Source organism: Trichomonas vaginalis, chromosome IV (assembly GCF_026262505.1).
Source record: "Trichomonas vaginalis G3 chromosome IV, whole genome shotgun sequence".
Taxonomy (NCBI): Eukaryota; Parabasalia; order Trichomonadida; family Trichomonadidae; genus Trichomonas; species Trichomonas vaginalis.
The window spans coordinates 8,829,753-8,848,821 of NC_067206.1; the positions used below are offsets into that span (position 1 = coordinate 8,829,753).

Genomic DNA, 19,069 nt, shown 5'->3' on the forward strand with positions numbered 1-19,069 from the left:
AAAAAAATAAAAAAAAATAAAATTAGCGTTATTTTCTATCTTGTATAAAAGACCAAAAATAAACGCTTTACATGTATTTTTCAGCAACTTCGTCAAATACTTTTATAGCTTTGTCGATCTCATCTACTTCAAACGTTTCTTTACCTCTCGTGGGAGCACCATACATTTTCTCAAACTTTTCAAGTAGTTCTGTTTCAGCAGCTCTCATATCGTTAACAAACGCAACCTTAACTCTATTGACTATACTGTCATATCTTTGAGTTATATTAAATGTTCTTCCTATCTTATATCTCTTTGTATTGAAGTCCTTCGGTTTCTGAACGATGTAAAGTAAGCCTTCACTGCAACGTTCCGTATCGAATGAACCATATGTTATGAAATTATATCCAACAACTGGGTCAATCCAGAACAAAACTACTGGTATAAGACTTTTGTCGATGAGATATGCTCTTGTTCCATAGAATCTTACCGATATCATAAGCTCAGGATTTTTTGTCAAAATTTTCTGAGTAGAAGCATTTCTAACCCAGTCGTGGGATGTTTTCTTTTCAGATAGTGTTAAAATGTCTGACAAAGAATATTTTTTGTATTTCTTTGAGTATCTTACGTTTAAATCACCAATTCTAACCACTTTGGTCTCATTGTCTATCTTTTTAACTGTTTCAAACTCAGTGCTTGTCATTTCCTGTTCTTACATACAAAATAAAAAAATAAAAAAAATAAAAACTAGCGTTAATTTTATTTTTTCTATCTTGTATAAAAGATATGATTTCAGGGATTTTTTTGACGAAGTGCAAAAGTTCTCTTCGTCAAAAAAATACAGTTATATCATGAAATTTGGTCATTTTTTCACGATTTTCATGAGTTTTAGGCGACTACGGTTTTTCTCCCACTCGCATTTTTTCACGATTTTCATAGAGTTTTTTTACGATTTTCGTACGGAATCTCGACCCGCGGTTTTCTACCGGTCGCAAACATATGAGGAAATTCATGAAATTTGGTCATTTTTTCATGATTTCAGGGATTTTTTTTACGAAGAGTAAAAGTTCACTTCGTCAAAAAAATACAGTTATATCATGAAATTTGGTCATTTTTTTACGATTTTCATAGAGTTTTATGCAAGGCCGAAAAAAGTCGGGGTAGCAAACATATGAGGAAATTCATGAAATTTGGTCATTTTTACTCAGCAAAAATATATTTTAGGTGAAGAGGTGAGATCTCACCTGTTTTCTCACCTCTTTTTCACAAGCGTTTTACATGAATTGTACGATGTATATTTGAAATTCTAAACAGTTTTGTAGCTTCTATTTCTTCTGTCAGTATGTCAAAAGTTTTAACTATGCCGAATGTTTCTTTATATTTCTTCTTGACGTCAGATAGAAGGAAATCGTCAGCTGTTGGATAGTTTTTGTTTAGAAATGTCAACATGTCCATTTTATCTTCTGCTGGTTTCTCTGCTTCTTTCTTTAAGTCAGCATAGTCGTTTCGCATACGTTCTATCTCTTTGACGGAGTAGTTATATTTCCTCATTGCTGCTTTACATTTAGAACATTGTGGGTTCATTTTAGCATTGTACATTGAAATAAAACCAGCTAGAACAACTAAGGCGTCAATGGTTTTCTTTAACTCAAAAGTTGCTGGTTTTATCTGTTCGTTCCATACTTTACCTCTTTTATCTTTATCTCTTATCTGCCATACACATTTTGCAACTAACGAAACAAAGTTGTCGTAGGTCTTAAATTCTTCAGATTTGTATATGTCAGAGATGTTCTTATATACCATATCGCAGTCTTTGTCCATGACTTTGTGGTTGCAATGAAATCCAAGAAACTCATAGTTTACCTTACGTATGAACTTCTTGGTTTCTACTGAGTCAGTTGCTTTGACTTCTATTTCATCGAATTCTGGAATAGTAAGCTTTTGTTGTTGTATTTCAGGAAGTTTAGGTAGATGGTCAATAATATCCTGCATTTCATAAAGATATTCTTCATTTGTTTCATCTTTCGCACTACAGTCTAAATCTCCTTGGAGAAGTTCTTGCTTTATCTTCTGGATTTCTGTTTCGAAAGTATATGAAGAAGGAATGAAGCTTTTCATCTCTACTAACATAGATGTTGGGTTCATGACTAACGAGTTTGGTGCTGTTGTTGCTAACATGTTCTTACAATAAAAATAAAAAAATATTTTTTTTAAAAAACTAAAATATATTTTTTATCTTAAGGAAATTCATGAAAATTCAACGGGTGAGAAAAGAGGTGAAAAAAGAGGTGAGATCTCACCACTTCACCTAAAATATATTTTTGCTGAGTAAAATGAGTTTTGGTTGAAAAAACAGGTGGAGCCAAAAGTGGCTCGACCTCAAAACAAGCATTTTGTGAAGAATATACCAACCCGCGGAATTCCGCGGGTTGCTTTTTATACAAAACATTGACGATGAAAGTCTTGACAAAACAAGCATTTCGTGAAGAATATACCACCTGCCGGAATTCCGGCGGGTGCTTTTTTATACAAAACATTGACGTTCATGTTTGACAAAACAAGCATTTTGTGAAGAATATACCACCTGCCGGAATTCCGCGGGTTGCTTTTTATACAAAACATTTACGATGAAAGTCTCAACAAAACAAGCATTTCGTGAAGAATATACCAACCGCCGGAATTCCGCGGGTTGCTTTTTATACAAAACATTGACGAAGAAATCTATCTCCTGTGTTGTTGTCTAAATGTCATGTTGTCACACTTTTTCAGAGAAGTTAAAATTACCTGGTGACGTAGTGACACCTAAAAACCATCTAACCTAAAATATATTTTTGCTGAATTCAATAAAAAAAATGGTTCATTTACTCACAATATTTTTGTACAAAACGACCCCAAACTTTTAACCTCTCTTCTGCAGCTTCAAATGCTATCTTAGCGAGTTCATATTCTCTAAATTCTCTCTTTAAATCTTCTTGTTCCCATTGGTCTAGTTCGTATGGAGAGTCTCTATAACCAGAACATATCTCACGCTCATGTTCTATTTGTTTTTCATGCATTTTTCTAACTTCTTCTTCGAACAAAGGTTTAGCATTCTCTGCTGTATCTTCAAGTTCTTCTTCATCTAATTTCTCATGAACTTTCTTGTCTATGGAGTCCATAATTTTTCCAACTGCTATGCAATATTTTGGAGAAGCCCACATTGCTATATAGTTTACAAGTCTTGGGTCTACATACGTTCCTCTAACCTGTTTGATTTCATCGGGAATTCCTGCATGAACTGTGTATAAAAAGCAACCCGCGGAATTCCGCGGGTTGGTATATTCTTCACAAAATGCCTTAATATACTCTTCCCAGGACTTATTTTCCAACAACCTTCTAAAGTCTTTCCTAAACTGCTGACACATCTTTGTTGCATTTATATAACCATCCTTGTCTCTACGTAAGACTTCAATACCGTTGTAAGTGCCTTTTGTGAATGTTTCGCCATTAGATTTGTTCGTGAACGTTTTTGCTTCGACTGTCATATCTGTTCTTACAATAAAAATAAAAAATATTTTTTGTGGCTTAACCGTCGGACATTCGTTTGTGGCTCGACCTCAAAACAAGCATTTTGTGAAGAATATACCAACCGCCGGAATTCCGGCGGTTGCTTTTTTATACAAAATTCAACGGGTGAAAGAATACGATGAAATCTATTTCCTGTGTTGTTGTCAAAATGTCATGTTGTCACACTTTTTCAGAGAAGTTAAAATGACCGAGTGACCGAGTGACCGAGTGACCTGGTTCCACCTAAAAACTATCTACCCTAAAATATATTTTTCAATACTTTTTCAGCACTTTTCCATAGTTGTATATGAAAGACAATTCGAGATAAAAGTCATAGTACAATGGTATAATATGCTGCACACCGTTTGTTGTGAACCAGACTTGAAAGTCAGAGAAACTGTTACTAGGTGGTTCGTAGAATTTAGAAGCAAAGTCATAAAAGTCCTTACCGATACAAAGAAAACTGTTGTTGCTTGAACTGAAACTTGCATGACACATGACATTTTGAGGGTCAAACACGTTTTTATAAACTGTCAAATCTGCTGGTGGGAGTATAAATTTAAACGAACCATCTGGTGGTAAGGGTTCGTTCTGGTTTAGTAACCGAAGAAATTGTGCCCAAGAACGCCTGTCTACTCCCCAATATAAAAACTCTGTATCTCTTGGAGGGTTATTTTCAATCCTTTGAAATGAAACGGTGGAATTCATCTTGTCGTATTCTAGTTTTAGATAGTACGTTCCATTTAGTAAAGAGTGGTATTTTTCTTGAAATTCCCAGTAGTATTTGTTCATTTGAGTTTGAAAGTCATTTAGAGTTTTTTCAAGACTTTCGTCTGAACGAATTGTAAAGATTTTCATTTCGTCAAATTTTTCTATTAGACCGTCAGAGCCTTTATACTGACCGTGAAAATATACTGCAAACATAAACGCGTTAGTTCTATTTGAAAACAAAACTCTTCTAAATCCTATTGCCTTTGCATCTGAAGGACTTTGAAGCCAACGAATTGGATAGTCAAACCTGTAAGCTCCGGATGAAATTTCTTCATCTGAAATATTTCTACCAGCGTTTGTAAAGATATAGTCTAACGGTTTTGTATCTGCTACTTTTGTTCTTTGTTTTTCAACCTGAAGCATTTTATATATGTAAAAATATACTGTTTTAAAAATGTTTTAAAATGGTATGCAATTTTTTATTTCATGCAATGTTTAACTATTTCACCATCTTCTTTAACACCCCAATATTTCCTTTTCGATATTACATGAACTTCGGAAAATACCTTGTCTAGCTTAAAAAGGCCCATCTTTTCACCGACCATTCCCATTTCAATGAGTTTGTTATAGCCTTCCTCGTTCGTCATGAGTGCGTCAATGTTCTCATAGTATACCTTCACTTTGGATTTAACTTCCGAGAAAAATTTGTTGTAGTTGTCGAGGACTGCCTTTGCGAACTGAGGATAAGACCAATGTTCGACAATAGGTTTTACTGTGGTTACTGAGCCACTTTGACCTTCGGTGAACTCGTATTTCAAAACAAAAGGGGAGAACCTTTCAACAAAGTTGTCGACCTTCTCATAGTGTTTACTCTTCATCTTTTGAGGTTTCTTAATGGAATCCCCCCATGTCGAATTCATAAGCAATTTGAGTGTCATTGCAAGTTTGGGGTTTGAAGCTTTCCTAATATCATAGAGTTGTTGTATGACTTTTCCAACTGTATAGTTCTTTCCCGGGAACTCACCATCTTCGTTTGGAATTCCAGTCGGGATATATTGGACGAACCTCATGTACGCAGCGTTAAGGTCGACATAGTATATCTTTTCATCTGAGTCGAACTTATCGCAACCAATCGGACCGGTTCGTGGAAATTCAAGTGAGTCTCTTATCTTTTGAGAAACCTCGCCTGTTATCTCATAGACATCGTCAAAGCAACCTGTTTCATATAAAACCTTCTGACCTAACTCAGAAGCTCTCCAATACAATTTGACGTCGACTGGATGTCTCAATGGAAGTTTGTTTATAGCATCTTGAAGTTCTTGCAACCTCATTGGAAGTTCTTCTGGTTCAGGTTGGTATCCGAACAATCCAACTCCTTTTGGAGCTGTGTACTTCTTTTGTGCTATAACTTTGTCTGGAACAACTTTTGGTCTTACCAACAATGAAAAGTTTGTTTCGTCTTTTGGTACAAAAGTTTCTGTCAGCTTGTCATCTGGAATTGGTTCCAACAAGCCTTTCTCGAAAAGAATGTTAACAGCTTTGACAATGTTGCACTTACCTTTTCCGAACAATGGGTTTGTAAGACTTTCGTTTAACATGAAGTGGTTGTGGACAAGTACAATCTTCAACCATGGCAATTTGAAGTCAACAACATAGTCGTCATGTGAAGAACCTTTCTCAGTCGGTATGTTGACTCGGATATTCACATTTGCCAACGGTGCAATTTTGTCAATTGACTTCTGAGAATGTACCTTGTTTCACACATGACTCAAGATACTTCATTTCTCATCTGTAACAAGACCAGAGTTCCTGAGACATGTAAGAATACAAGGTTCATTGACAATTGTTTCAATTGAATTGTAAATTCCATACCTTGTCAAGTTAATGTCAGACTTATTTCTGAACGGGAAGTATCCAGCATGTTGTCTGACTGCTTGAGGGTTGGGTTGATACCATTCGAACTTCACGCTTGCAATTCCTTCAATTGCATTCAAAATATCTGAGTCGGAGTCAAACATTTGTTCTCTCTTTGTAGTCTTGAAAGCGTCAAGAAGTTGTGCGGCTGTTGTGACATTGCCATGTGCATAGTATATATGACCATCTAAATCTGTTACGGTTAGTCTGAGATTGTATCCTTTCTTATTTCCGTCTTGAATGCAGCAAGTACTCCCATGAAGCCTTCTTTGTTCTTTCCTTCGTCAAAGTTTACTGTAAAGGTTCGACCAGATGTAATTTTACTTCTAACTTCACGATACTTCTCATATGCATATCTTGTTCTTTCCATGGGAGCATGTGCGTCTTCACCTTTTCCTTTTTTCCTCCAAAGGATGCAATTGTTCGTCATGTTTCCAGTAGAACTGGCAAAGCCGTCGTGTCCTTCAACTTGAGGTTCATTAACATCGAAAGGCATGTCCATAAGACGTTCTTCTTCTAACCTCTCAAGTCTGTTTGGATAATTTGGCGTGCTGTTTCCAAGTCCATTTCGTAGCGACCAGACAATGTTTGTCATAGACTTTTATGGGTCTTCCCCTCCTATATTTAAACTTCTTTGAAACTCTCCAACCATATCTTTCTAACTCTGCTTTTATTCTAGCAGACCTTCTATCCATTCTATACGGGGGCATTTCTATAAAAATAAAAAAATGTTTTTTCTTTACTTTACGTAACCACCTGCTACCATAAGTCTTTGACGCCAACCCATACCAGCTAATGAAGGTTGGCTTGGTTTAGTCTCCAGACTAAACTTTGGTTTTGGTTTATCTTCAGTTTTTGGCTTCCCTTCTTCTATTGGTTTTTCGTCACTTTTCGGTTCATCTGACTTTACCTCACTTGCAGGAACAGTTGTGTCGTCAACATCTTCATAAATGTCATATGCCATTTGTTTTTGTTTTCCTTTCAACTTTTTGTGTTTGTTGTAAAGTTTAGAATATTTCGACTCTAAGTCAATGAGATGTTCTATAATGAACTGTTGGTCAGTGAAGTAAACTTTTCCATCTGTTGTCTCTTTAGCTCCTTCAGACTTCAATATTTTATTTGTGAGAGTCTGTTTCTTTTTTGAGATACTTGCCGTTCCATTTTTATGAAAAGTGACTTTGTAGTTAGGGTTTGTATTTCCAGACCTCACACTTTCTATTATTGAATTTTTCTCTTCATCTGTAAGTTCTTTGACAGGTTTTGACAATGGTTCTGAACTTTTTGTTTGTGGTGTCAAATCTACTGTTTCAACTTCTTCGGTCATTTCATCTCAGTAAAAAATTTTAGTTTGGTTTGTTTTCAACTGGTTGTTTAGGTTTTTTAAGTCGGTCTAAAACTTCTTGAGGTATAGGAAGAACTTGACAAACACGTGGTTGTGTAACTGCTGGAAGCCGACAAAGCCATCTTGAGCCCATTTGTCTCAATGCTGTATTGTTCATTTCATCTCAGTAAAAAAATTTACATTCCCCACGTTTGAGGCGGTTGAGGTTGGTTGTTGTTTACCCACTGTTGTGCATGGTTATATCCTCTGTTAAAGAATCTTTCACCTTGGTCCATATAGTGCCCTGCTTGGTTATAGTAGTCATTTGCTTTGTTATAGTAGTTTCCTGCTTGTCTTCCTACATTGTCCATCCATCCTTGAACTTTTCCTCTTGTTTCAGGATTTGGAATAAGATTTGCTGCATCTCGTGCTACATCCCAACCTTTCTGTACGGTTTGTATAATAGGTTGTGCTTTCTCTTTCAGTATACCTAATGTACTCAAAATCTTCCTTCCAATTCCAAATGCACCTCTGGCTAGTGTTCCCACTGCGGGCAAAAATCTAGATGCGACTCCTGCTAATGCGCCAAATAAACCCATTTCTTATGGGTTAAAAATGACGAATTCAAACAAGGACCCGTATGTTTCTAAAGCAACAAAGAAAGCACTCATGGTAAAAATCTTTAGTTCAACACCAAATGCTTGGTTTATGGATATCTTGGAAAACATTCCGAGATATAGAGAAGATGGACCTCCATACTGGCTAATATTTGTCAAAACACAAGATACTGTGAAGCCATACCATTATGGTCCAAAAATATTTTAGATGTGAAAACTGCTTTGACAATATTCGTTGACAAATACCATCCAACAAAACTGACATCTGACTGTGAAAGTTCTTTCAAATCAGACGATATTAAAAACTATCTGCGTTCAAAAAATGTAAACCAATATTTCATTGTCGACCAAAACCATTCTGCTCTTGGTGTCATTGACAGTTGTATAAAAATCTTAAGAGACTTAAATCAACCACAAGGTGGTGAGGTAGATGAAATGTCATATGACGACAAGTATAGACACTTCTCCATGGCAAAGATGAGACAAGTTTTAAATATTTACAATACCGTAAACAAAAAGGTTTGGGAAACCACTCCCCCGAAGAAATGAAAAACAACCCCGACTTAGAGAAAGACTATATATTTAATAGTTTAGTCAAAAGAGACAAACAAGAAAGAATGCCAGGCTTCAAACTTAGAAAGGTGACAAAGTAAAAATAGAAATACCTAAACGCGACCCATATGAAAATACTATTGACTATGACAACAATGGGAACTCGACAGGTACTCACGTTCGTGTTCGTAAAAATAGAAGAAAGTATACAAGAGAATATTATGAAGTTTTAGGCAAACATGGCAAAATGTACAGACTGCAAGCAGAAGATAAAACTACTATTGTCAGACCTCGTTTCAAACTTGTTAAGGTTCAAGGTGGTATACTTTCAAAGACAGTTCCTAACAAATATAAGACAACTCCTGACGAATATGCTAAAGAAGTTGAAAATGACGACTAAGCATTTCTATACCATGCGTAAACTGTCATGTAAGGTGGCATGTAGTCTTTACTTTGTCCTGTTGTTTGCGTATACCCTGAAACGCGATGTGTATGGTTTCCTTCTCCCTGTGTGCTACCCCAGAAACAATTTATAGCAAACTGAACGTTGTCTTTAACATCATATCCTTTACCTTTTTTCATTGCTGACCAATCCCAAAATCTATGCTTATGCCAACCTGCTTCAGATGTAGTTAAATCTATGTAGTGACTGTGTGCAGGTAGGTTTTCACCTGAAATCGTTTTACTTCCACCTGTTTCCTTTGAAGAGTTTGCACAATACAAAAACCTGTCGACTATTTGAGTCCAAGTTCCAAAACCAAGTACTGCTTCTGGTCTGGTAGAGTTCATTGACGTATAAATAGAACCTATAGGATATACTGTTTGAAGTATTTCTGTCTTTAATGTTTGAAGCTCTGTTTTGTCTGCTTTCTTAACTAACTCATCGTTAACATATGTTTTGTCAGCTTTCTTCTCTAACATTGCTGGTAGTTCATTTACGTCAGAGATGCTATGTGTATGATATTTTTGTGGGTATGTTCCTTCTGTCCATGCGAAAATATACTCTTTTGTTGCATCTACATATCCAGCTATCCATGTCGAGTCTGCTTTTGTATTCCTTAACTCTGTAACACCTTTCTCAAGCTCTTTCAACTGTTGTCCATCTTCCATTAAACCTCTGGTATGACTTGAAACCGTTTGTGTCAACATATCTACAGTTTCTTTGTCGGCTTTAAGGTCTAAACATCCTGAAACCCACCCTGTATTGGCTTTACCTTCTAAAATCTTCGATGTCCGTTCATGGTACCATTCAACCCTTTCTTTAATTTCATTGTCTTTTTCATCCACATATTCCTTATTTGCCTTCTTCACTAACCCACTAGCCAGATATGCTAACTCATCGTCAACATACTCTTTGTCAGCTTTCTTTTCAACATCCTCTTTTGTTGCATATGTTGCATCTGCTCTGTCATGTTCTTCTTGAACTTTTTCAATGACATACTCTTTGTCAGCTTTGTTGTCAACATCTGCTTTCAAAAGAAGTTCAGATATAGGTTTCTCGTTTAAAGTTCCTTTTGTTGGATTTATACAAACAGTATGGTTCTTACTGTCTTGAAACAGAAACTCATCTGTCAATGGGTTTAATGTCAGTTTTAAGTTTCCTTCTTTCAATGACTCAGATATCTTAGAATAGTTTGAAAAGTTCGTTGTGTTCTTATTTAGAGCTTGTATAATGAGTTGTCGGTTGTGTTGTATTTCTCTCATAGACGCTGTTTCTTTCGACATTTTTATTCTAGATAAAAAATGCTTCCAATAGAAAAAGAAAATTCAAGAGTTGCTACAACTAAACCATTAGATGAACTTTTTACGAATGTCGGTCAAAAGTTTGAGACAGAGACCGTAAAGCATGAAGGCTATCGTTTTGACTACCCACTAAGATGGTTAAGAGACCCATCCGTCACAAAAGCTATTGGCTTTCGTAGAATGAAGTTCATTTCAGAAGCCATACATGGTTTCCCATTTACGGTCGCTTTTGAAGTTCGATACTATAACAAAGAAAAACGTACGTATGAGAAATTTGAACAGGGAAAACTTTTACAAGTGAATTTGCTTGTAAACTTAGAAACAACTCTTCAAGCTTTTCAAGAAAAAATAAACGATATCTATCTCGAATATGCAAAACAGTACAACATTGACGAAGGAGAGTACCATCTCGATATTATATATGACAGGAAAAATGCAACTGTTAAAATCAATAGAATAGAAGACCTTGGAGAAGACGTTTATATTTCTACAAAATATAACAACTTGGCATGGTATAGATTTTTGAGGATGTTAAATCAGCCTGCAGAATATCCAGTACACCCGAACTTTTATGAAGTCGAAAACCCTAATGGAACATATGAAAATGTTTTCGACTCAGATGCTATTATCGTTCATGCTTCATTTTCTGGTGCACAAAACTCTTTTTTATGCTTGGCAAATGACTTTTACGAAAAACCTACAAAGCTATATGAACCACCAAGTGGAAGTATTTCAGACTTTCAAGTATGGTTTACAACAGATGGAAGAAAGAGAATAGTTCCATTATACCATGCGTTTTACTTAGAACTTAGTCTCATATACAACTACTATCGAACGGTAAAAATATAATCTTTTAATACGGTTGAGGTGTTGGATTTGGTTGCCAACTTGACTGTGGTGCAGGTTCAGGCTGTTGTATAACAGGAGCTTGTTCTTCTGGTTCAGGGTCTTTAGGTATAATACCAACGAACTGACCTACTCTTTTACCAATATTTTTGACTCCGTTCCAAATTCCTCTTCCTACAGATTTTATTCCATTCCATATACCTCTTCCAACATTTCGAAAGAAGTTTCCTATTCTTCCAAAGAAACCCATTTTACTATATGTAAAAATCTAATGTCCGCCTAGTCTCTTACGTTTCCTTCTGAGTTCCATAGCATTCTTTAACTGGAGCTCATACATTCTATTTCTCCTCTGGTAGAAAACATATTCTGGGTCAACTCCTGTGTTCGCGTCATCTGCATAGAGTTGTTTATATCCCACTTCAGGGTTTGTATAAAACTCTTTCCATCTCATATTTGCATACCATGGTGGTAAGCCTAACGCAGCGTCATTTGACATGGCAGTTTGCATTTGTACATCTGTTGGCACTTGACCATAGTTTGCCATTGCAGTTTGTATTCTAACTTCATTTGGAATATTCTCTGGGTTTGGTTGTCCAGGTTGCTGTGCATTCGCTAAGTTCTGTGCGTCCATTTTAATATTAGATAAAAATATCTCTTACGAGTACATATGCTGAACATTTGCTGGTATTGGTTCATCTTCATATTCTCTATATCTTTCTGCCACGTCAAATAAGTAAATGACACAATGGAAAAAACCTAAAGCAAGTAGTCCTATTTCAAACCACATTTACTTACCAATAAAATTTCTTTGTTATGACACTTTTTCCGGTTTATAGGACCTCTCTCATATTCTATCTTGTCATATCTAAACTCATAGTCATGTATGTCCTCTAACCATCTCATGACACTTTCCAAACCACTTTTATCGGATGTAAAGTAAAAGCATGGATGGTTATGTAAAACGTCTAAAGTTTCTAAAGAGTCTCTCAAAGTCCAGTCTACTTGGTATTGAAAATCATATGTGTTATAGAACGGCGGGTCTACTATAAAGAAAACATTTTCCTTGTTTTTATATTTTTCATACAACTCTGTCCAACGACATCTCACAAACTCTATACCCTCAGTATATTTTTCTATGTTCTCTTTGAAAACCTTTGTATAGTTAAGATATAAAACGTTTGACATAAGTGTTTCAATGTCATGAACTCTTATAGAACCACTATACAATAGTCTAGAAGATATACTAGTTAGTATACATAAGTCGTGTACTGAGGCACTGCGCGCCTCCTTACACATTATATGTGAATTTGACACTTTACAAAACCATTAACGTATATTTTACAACACAAACGACAACACTAACTTAACATTAAATATTTACAAAGCCGCCAACCACTTCACTTCACTAACGTTTTCACAAACGACTTCACTAATGTAAAAATAAACGTTCTCACTTACAAAAGTATTGCAACTCCTCACATTGCTGTGCTTCACATAACAGCTCATAATCTTCTGACTCACTTTCTTCTTCATATAGGTCAAAATCACTGTCAAAATAAATGTTAGTAAGTTTTGACAAAGCTAATGAAACACGTTTACCGTTTGTATCGTATGCTTGTATAAACTTTCCATTCTTCATTCCTTCATAAACGCTCAAACTAACTTTACCCTTTCTCCCTCGTATCTGATAGAATGTATTTTCACGAGGAACGAAGAACAAATTCTTGAACTCATGACCGTTGTAGTTTGTTATCTCAATAGTTTTCGTCATTTATATAAAAATAAAATAAAAATTATTTAAAAATAAACTTAAAAATTAATGATATCACCACCCTCACACGTATGAAAACATAGCACAAAAATAAATTTAGGTGAAGAGGTGAGATCTCACCTCTTTTTTCACCTGTTTTTTCACCCACTTGAATTCATTACTTTATAACTCTCTTCCTTTCTCCAACTCTTCTAACTTCTTCTTAAGTTCAGCAATGTTGTCCTCATGTAATTTAATCTTTCTCAAAATTCCTTCTTTATCTAATGGTTGCTTTATCTTTCTAAACTGAACTCTACCATCCTTCATAGTATGAATGTAAAAACCTTCTGGAATAGTTCCTGATTTAATGTATTCTACCAAAAACTTTTGTTTCATTGCTTCAGTGACTTTAGTCGTCATTTCAATCAAATAAAAATTTTAATATTAAATAAAAATAACGTTATTTTTTCAGTAAGGAAACGCAGGAGTTTTACGATTTATTTGAGGCGTGGGTTCTGGTTTAAATGTTGGAGTCGGTTTAGGAGTTGACTTTTGAACAGGAGTTTGTACTTCCATAGGTTCAGGAGTCATTGAAGGTTTTGCTTGTGAAGGTGTTGGTTTTGGCGAATGTGTTGGAGTTTGTTTAACTTCAGCTACTTCAGTATTATTTATAACATTTGCTTTATTTCTTTTCAACATCATAACTGCTCCTGCTGTAGCTAGCAAACCTAGTGGGAGACCATATCTTATATAAGGACTTGACCAAATGCTATTTTTGACAGGAGCTGGTGGAACACCTAACCTTGGTGAGACTGCTCTTTGCCATTGTGCAGCTCGTAAGAAATATTCAATAGGTGCTCCATAATCGTTTGGTAAAGTTTGTTTCATAGATGGTGAAGGTTCGCGAGAGCTTGATGAAGAACTCATTTATAAGCTTTAAAAATAAACGTTCATCCTTTATTCCTCACTGTCGTCCGTAGCTAAGTTATAGTCATCTAATCTTATTATTGGGATTCCATTAGCACGCACCTGAATGGCAAAGCAACAATCCCTCATAAATCCAATAAGTGGCTTTGGTACGTTTTCAGTTGCTAGTTCAATAGGTCCTTTAACAGACAATTTGTATGTTATTGGAGCAGTAGATGTTTGACCTTGCTGGAAGCAAAAGTCCACTTCTGTTGGAAAACCACATAAGAAATGTGTGTTGTCATAGCTATCCCATTTATGTTCCACACTACCATCATCCACCAATGACCTCATAACATCTTCATTAAATCCTATCATATCATTGTTTGTATTGCAAGCGTTCGCAACCATTTCATAAAATACAGGTCCATATGATTTTTCGGGTTCTGCAGGCATATTTCCATAAGCTCCCATGGAAAGCTGAAGATATTTAAACTTAGGGTTCTCAAAATTAACATAATAGTTGTCTTTCTTTCTAAATAGTGCCCAAATACTTTTAACATTAATAGGCGTATAAGCTGCTGTAAATGTTGCACTTGAACTATCTGTATTCTTTGAGAATGAACGCGTCCATAGGAATCCAATCCATAACTTTAACAGGAAAACATAAAGCCTCGTTTGTATAATGTTCTACAAGTTCTGTATAAATGTTAGGGTCTAAAGAGAATGACTTTGGATGAATGAAACATTCATTAAAATCCATCTTTGTTCGAAATAGTTGCTGGTTTACAGTTGTAATAGTAACTGTTCCACTAGCTTCTACTGCCTTCGTTATCATAGTGAATGGTTCATTCCATGGAACAAATTTATTTGTCGGTGGATTTGAATCTGAAGCAAAATGCAACTTTAAGAGTTGGATTGAAAGCAATGATATCATTTACAGATATAGATGTGCATTGTAAGGCGTCGCTACTGAACTTTACTTTAAGCTGAATGTTTTCCTGCAAAAGCTGGAATAAATCGAATAGCTTCTAATGGAAGGAATCTTCTAACAGGAATTCTTAAACGAAGCTTAAAATCAAATGATTTTCCTGCTGTAATTGGACCACTAACAATTTGTCCTGTTCTGCATGTTCCCGAATGACTCCATACATCTTCATGTCGAGTCTTTGAGAAAACATCTCTTTCTTTATTTGTTCGTAGTTGTGAGTTTGAAGTATATATGCTTCTTCTCTTGCGTTGTCTTGAGAATATACGATACGACCATTTGCAAGGATTTGATATCCAGCAACTGCATAGAAAGCGTCATCGAAACCAATCCAAAATCCTGGTGGGTTTGTTTTATTGGAACCTGAACCAATTTCTTTATCTACAATAAATTGACCTTCCATTTTATACGTAATGAATGTATTGTAAAGGTCCAACATATTTTCACCAGGTAAGATTGAATGTTACCCATGTGTTATCTTTAGCATTTCCAGGTTGTGATGGAATCTTTGCGTCAGAATATTTTCTATTAGTGTCACCAATTTGAACTGCATTGTCTATGATATCGAAATATGAGCGAATCTGATGAATATGCTCTGCTGGAGTAAATTCGTTTAGCTGTTCGTTCTGCATGTATTTACTTCAGATAAAATATCTATTTACTTCATTATTCTCACTCTTCTTCTTGGCATTCGTGGTGGAAGTTGTTTCTTGACATTTTCAATGAACTGTACATTCTCTTTTGTCTCGACTTCTTTCACTGGTGGGTCAGGGTTCTTTGACTCGGTTTGCTTTTCAATGAAATTCACGAACTTTGCAATAAGCTCTTGGTTCGTTATTGAAAGAACATCTGGCTTCTTTTCTTCTTGTTCTATTGACTTTTCAGTTTGAACAGAAGGTTTTATATGGACTTCATGGACTTCACCCTTGCCATGCACCTTAATGTTGTCGCTCTCTGCATTCGCTAATGGTACCTTTCTTTTTCTTACGTATATTTTACCATCTTTACTCTGACTTACGTAATAGAAAGGATGTTGTATTCCTCTGGCGTCATTTAATATAATAGACTCTCGTTCTGATTTTGACAAGCTCATTTTACATCGGTTTAAAGTTTTAATTTAGTTTTTTATCTACAGTCAAATGACTCAGACAAGCCCTACGGACAAGACCCAAGGGGTCATAGATGTTGAAGCATGAAGAAAGAAATTCGTGAGCAAATTTTATCCGAACTGAAGGAACAAAAACAAGAACAAAAGCCAGAGAGACCAAAGAGAAAACTTAGTGAAAAACAACTTGCTGCATTAGCTGCTGGAAGACAAAAGAACCCACGTTTGCTGGCAAAGAAAGCTAGAGAAGAAGCTGAAGCAAAAGCTAAAGAGCTGAAGCAAAGAAAGAGTAAATGGTTTATTTTTATCCGAATTAAATGTATAGACAAATACCTTTATCTGTTGCGTTCAGTAGTGAAAACCCTGACGTCAAAATAAAGGGGAACAGAAACGTTTAAGTTTCCAACAGACTGGATTGTGAACATAAATGAAGAAAGTACATTGGCATAACATCTATGTATATAACACGTGCTTTCAGAAAGGTTGACTTTATACTTCAAGTCGAGATAGAAAATGACGAACAGTCTTTAAGCGCCCAAAACATTCACATATACAAATACTTTAAAGACGATACAACATTGTTGCAATGTATGATTTCATTTAATGAGATGTTCGAGAAAAAGTTCAACATTGAAGTACAAACTTTACAGCCTTTACGTGAGTTTCTTGCACAACTGAAAGAAGAAGGTAGTCAGCCACAACTTATAGACTTTCATTATGAATTTAATGAAAATGAAGATGGAACTCATGACTGTCAATTCATTGTATTCTCACCATTCAATGAAGTCGCTAAAGAGAAAAAAAATCCATTACGTATAAGATTTCAAATCTCCGAACCAAGTGATGATTTTAAGAATGTTTTTCAATTATGATGCAATGCTTCCGAGGAAAATGAATTTTCAAAGATTGTAACACCTGGCATTTGGGATAGAAAGCAAGCTATATTATATTCAAACTTAAGTAAGGGAGTTGAAAATGAGTTCATTGGTCATACAAGAACTTCACACTTCCTAACCCTAAATACTATAAATTAACTGGCTTCAATCGTGAGTTTTGGATAGACATGTTCTCCACTCATGACCATAAATGTCCAGTGTTCTTGCCTCCAGACCATAAGGACTGTCTCAATTACAGAAGCACAACTCTTAAACTCTACCATCGCAGTATTGTAAAATCTACGCTAGCTTTATTTTTATCACGAATGACCTCATTCATGACCTCATTCATGACCTCATTGCTGACAAAAATAATATGACCTCAAGAACTTCAACTTACGAATAAAGCTTGTTTTAGTCGTTATTGAAAAGTTGAACTTTTCAGCAAAGCAAGGTTGACATGACTTACATAAGTCGAATGCAATCTCTTGACCATCATGAAGTGCTTTGTAAAGTTTCATTAAACTGAACTCAGAGTCTTTGTCATATGTTCCAACAGGTATGTGAATGTTCTTATCTTCATTGTAATAGCATTGTATAGCTTCAGGAAACATTTCATTAGCGGTTAAAGCAATAACATCTTGCTTCACGCCTTTCATTCTGCAGTGAAATGCAACTTCATTTAAATCGTTAGTGAGTAAGTCTATGTAGGTCTTCTTTCCACAGAAAATACTTTTATAAGCTAAACTTTGTTTTCCAGGTGTTATTTCTGCAAAGTCGCTATGAAATTGACCAAGGTTCTTTCCTATAAGTTCGCGACCATATCTCTTCTTAAACTCTGCTGCAAGCTTTGGGATGTCTTCATTATATAAGTGCATACTGTCGGTATCCTGGTAAAATATTTGAAGTCCCATATCTTCAGCAGTACAGAATACTTCATTCATAATACGTTTTGACATAGACAGAATATTAACACCAAGTGGACAGAAGTTAAAGTGTCTGCAAATGCTTTTCGTTAGCTTGAAAATAGTTTTATCTGAACCATCCAAACCTTCGAACTTCACTATATGGTTGTAATTTCTTATAGCATATCTTATAGCATCTTTGTCATTTACTATGGTTATTTTTGACTCAATAGGAGATAGAATAGTTTTGCCATAAATGCTGTTCAAAATGAGCTTTATAATTTCTTGTAATGGGTTTTCTTCTTTCTTATACTTTAACCTTAACTCAAACAACTTCTTTACTTCATCTCTTATTCTCATATCTCTGTTTCCATCGTAATAGTATCCTTGCAACACTTCACATTTGACACCTTGATATTTTATGAGGTCTTGTAATGTTATATGGTCAACATACATGAGACAGCAAGTGTTTGAACTTCTTGGAACGTTAAGTTCTGGATTTAGTTCAGGGTCGCAAACTATTAAATGAAAGTGTCTGGGTATACCAATCTCTGTTATCTTAATGAGAACAAAGAAGCCAGACATAAACTTTTCACCAATGGGTTCCTTTTGGTCATCATCGAATAAATGTCTCATGAGATACTCTGTGCTTAGCATCTCATCCTTCAATACTTTTGGAATTCCTTCTAAAGTATACAATCTTGCTATAGCTGAAGGATATAATGAAACAGTGTCGAAGTCAGCAATGAGTTTCTTTTTGCTCTTTTGTTTCATGTTATCTGACAACATACATCTTCCACCTTGAATGCATCTCGAAATAAATTCTCTTGGTTTATTTGAGAGGTCATAAAGATTTCCATTCGGGAAGTATACTCTGTTCTCAAACAATTTGTTAGCAATAGAACAAATACTAACGTAGTCATAAACGTTTAAATCAAACTCTTTCAATAAGTCATTGCGGAACTTTACAAAACCTTCTCTTAAAATTCTTACATCTTGTTTGCAGTAAAACGTGCTATATTTTTCTAAGTCGAAGTGGTTTTCATCTATTCTGCAACCTTTGATGGAATCTATGTTCTTCATAAATGTATCTGCATCATGGATAAACTTACATGCTTCAGAAATGACACCAGTTCTGTTGTCATTTGCTAACAAAACACTGCTGTAGTAGTTATATGGAAATACTTCTTTCGGTCCTGTTTGTAAGTTAAACATAGCAGGAAATAGTTTAAGCTTCTTATTTATAACACTGTAAGAGTCTTTTATAATAATTGCCCGTCCTTTATATAAGCCAGTTATTTGCATTGTTCG

The 19,069-nt window shown here is 35.4% G+C and overlaps 13 protein-coding genes and 3 pseudogenes across 16 annotated transcripts, besides 3 other annotated features; 1 reads left to right on the forward strand and 15 right to left on the reverse strand.

The window, feature by feature from the left end:
• Nucleotides 1–9,471: part of a mobile genetic element that runs on past the window's edge.
• On the reverse strand, nucleotides 68–682 carry TVAGG3_0054600 (organellar and viral DNA polymerase type B; the record flags this gene model as incomplete). The annotated part of the gene is made up of 1 exon (XM_001582157.2): nucleotides 68–682. The coding sequence occupies one exon, from the start codon at nucleotides 680–682 to the stop codon at nucleotides 68–70; it is 615 nt and encodes a 204-aa protein (XP_001582207.1).
• TVAGG3_0054610 (organellar and viral DNA polymerase type B) lies at nucleotides 1,243–2,157 on the reverse strand (the record flags this gene model as incomplete). The annotated part of the gene is made up of 1 exon (XM_001582158.1): nucleotides 1,243–2,157. One exon carries the CDS (start codon nucleotides 2,155–2,157, stop codon nucleotides 1,243–1,245), a length of 915 nt encoding a protein of 304 aa, XP_001582208.1.
• Nucleotides 2,841–3,503, reverse strand: TVAGG3_0054620 (uncharacterized protein; the record flags this gene model as incomplete). The annotated part of the gene is made up of 1 exon (XM_051221133.1): nucleotides 2,841–3,503. One exon carries the CDS (start codon nucleotides 3,501–3,503, stop codon nucleotides 2,841–2,843), a length of 663 nt encoding a protein of 220 aa, XP_051106119.1.
• TVAGG3_0054630 (uncharacterized protein) lies at nucleotides 3,799–4,659 on the reverse strand (the record flags this gene model as incomplete). Its single annotated transcript, XM_051221134.1, has 1 exon — nucleotides 3,799–4,659. The coding sequence occupies one exon, from the start codon at nucleotides 4,657–4,659 to the stop codon at nucleotides 3,799–3,801; it is 861 nt and encodes a 286-aa protein (XP_051106120.1).
• Nucleotides 4,716–6,845, reverse strand: TVAGG3_0054640 (annotated as a pseudogene). The gene has a single exon. A coding segment is annotated over exon 1 (2,130 nt).
• On the reverse strand, nucleotides 6,890–7,474 carry TVAGG3_0054650 (phage tail repeat-like family; the record flags this gene model as incomplete). Its single annotated transcript, XM_051221135.1, has 1 exon — nucleotides 6,890–7,474. The coding sequence occupies one exon, from the start codon at nucleotides 7,472–7,474 to the stop codon at nucleotides 6,890–6,892; it is 585 nt and encodes a 194-aa protein (XP_051106121.1).
• TVAGG3_0054660 (uncharacterized protein) lies at nucleotides 7,494–7,649 on the reverse strand (the record flags this gene model as incomplete). Its single annotated transcript, XM_051221136.1, has 1 exon — nucleotides 7,494–7,649. The coding sequence occupies one exon, from the start codon at nucleotides 7,647–7,649 to the stop codon at nucleotides 7,494–7,496; it is 156 nt and encodes a 51-aa protein (XP_051106122.1).
• On the reverse strand, nucleotides 7,669–8,070 carry TVAGG3_0054670 (uncharacterized protein; the record flags this gene model as incomplete). Its single annotated transcript, XM_051221137.1, has 1 exon — nucleotides 7,669–8,070. The coding sequence occupies one exon, from the start codon at nucleotides 8,068–8,070 to the stop codon at nucleotides 7,669–7,671; it is 402 nt and encodes a 133-aa protein (XP_051106123.1).
• A 912-nt stretch (nucleotides 9,472–10,383) lies between the features above and the next one.
• Nucleotides 10,384–11,232, forward strand: TVAGG3_0054680 (uncharacterized protein; the record flags this gene model as incomplete). The annotated part of the gene is made up of 1 exon (XM_051221138.1): nucleotides 10,384–11,232. One exon carries the CDS (start codon nucleotides 10,384–10,386, stop codon nucleotides 11,230–11,232), a length of 849 nt encoding a protein of 282 aa, XP_051106124.1.
• Nucleotides 11,233–11,236: 4 nt separating this feature from the next.
• On the reverse strand, nucleotides 11,237–11,479 carry TVAGG3_0054690 (serine threonine-protein phosphatase family; the record flags this gene model as incomplete). The annotated part of the gene is made up of 1 exon (XM_051221139.1): nucleotides 11,237–11,479. One exon carries the CDS (start codon nucleotides 11,477–11,479, stop codon nucleotides 11,237–11,239), a length of 243 nt encoding a protein of 80 aa, XP_051106125.1.
• An 18-nt stretch (nucleotides 11,480–11,497) lies between these two features.
• Nucleotides 11,498–11,860, reverse strand: TVAGG3_0054700 (uncharacterized protein; the record flags this gene model as incomplete). The annotated part of the gene is made up of 1 exon (XM_051221140.1): nucleotides 11,498–11,860. The coding sequence occupies one exon, from the start codon at nucleotides 11,858–11,860 to the stop codon at nucleotides 11,498–11,500; it is 363 nt and encodes a 120-aa protein (XP_051106126.1).
• Nucleotides 11,861–12,474: 614 nt separating this feature from the next.
• Nucleotides 12,475–13,162: a terminal%2Cinverted (terminal inverted repeat of Maverick-1B transposon ID:TVAGG3_0054710).
• Nucleotides 12,475–19,069: part of a mobile genetic element that runs on past the window's edge.
• TVAGG3_0054720 (uncharacterized protein) lies at nucleotides 13,163–13,399 on the reverse strand (the record flags this gene model as incomplete). Its single annotated transcript, XM_051221141.1, has 1 exon — nucleotides 13,163–13,399. One exon carries the CDS (start codon nucleotides 13,397–13,399, stop codon nucleotides 13,163–13,165), a length of 237 nt encoding a protein of 78 aa, XP_051106127.1.
• TVAGG3_0054730 (uncharacterized protein) lies at nucleotides 13,448–13,906 on the reverse strand (the record flags this gene model as incomplete). The annotated part of the gene is made up of 1 exon (XM_051221142.1): nucleotides 13,448–13,906. One exon carries the CDS (start codon nucleotides 13,904–13,906, stop codon nucleotides 13,448–13,450), a length of 459 nt encoding a protein of 152 aa, XP_051106128.1.
• Nucleotides 13,937–14,723, reverse strand: TVAGG3_0054740 (annotated as a pseudogene). Its single transcript has one exon. A coding segment is annotated over exon 1 (787 nt).
• TVAGG3_0054750 (uncharacterized protein) lies at nucleotides 15,532–15,966 on the reverse strand (the record flags this gene model as incomplete). The annotated part of the gene is made up of 1 exon (XM_051221143.1): nucleotides 15,532–15,966. One exon carries the CDS (start codon nucleotides 15,964–15,966, stop codon nucleotides 15,532–15,534), a length of 435 nt encoding a protein of 144 aa, XP_051106129.1.
• On the reverse strand, nucleotides 17,602–18,914 carry TVAGG3_0054760 (annotated as a pseudogene). The gene has a single exon. A coding segment is annotated over exon 1 (1,313 nt).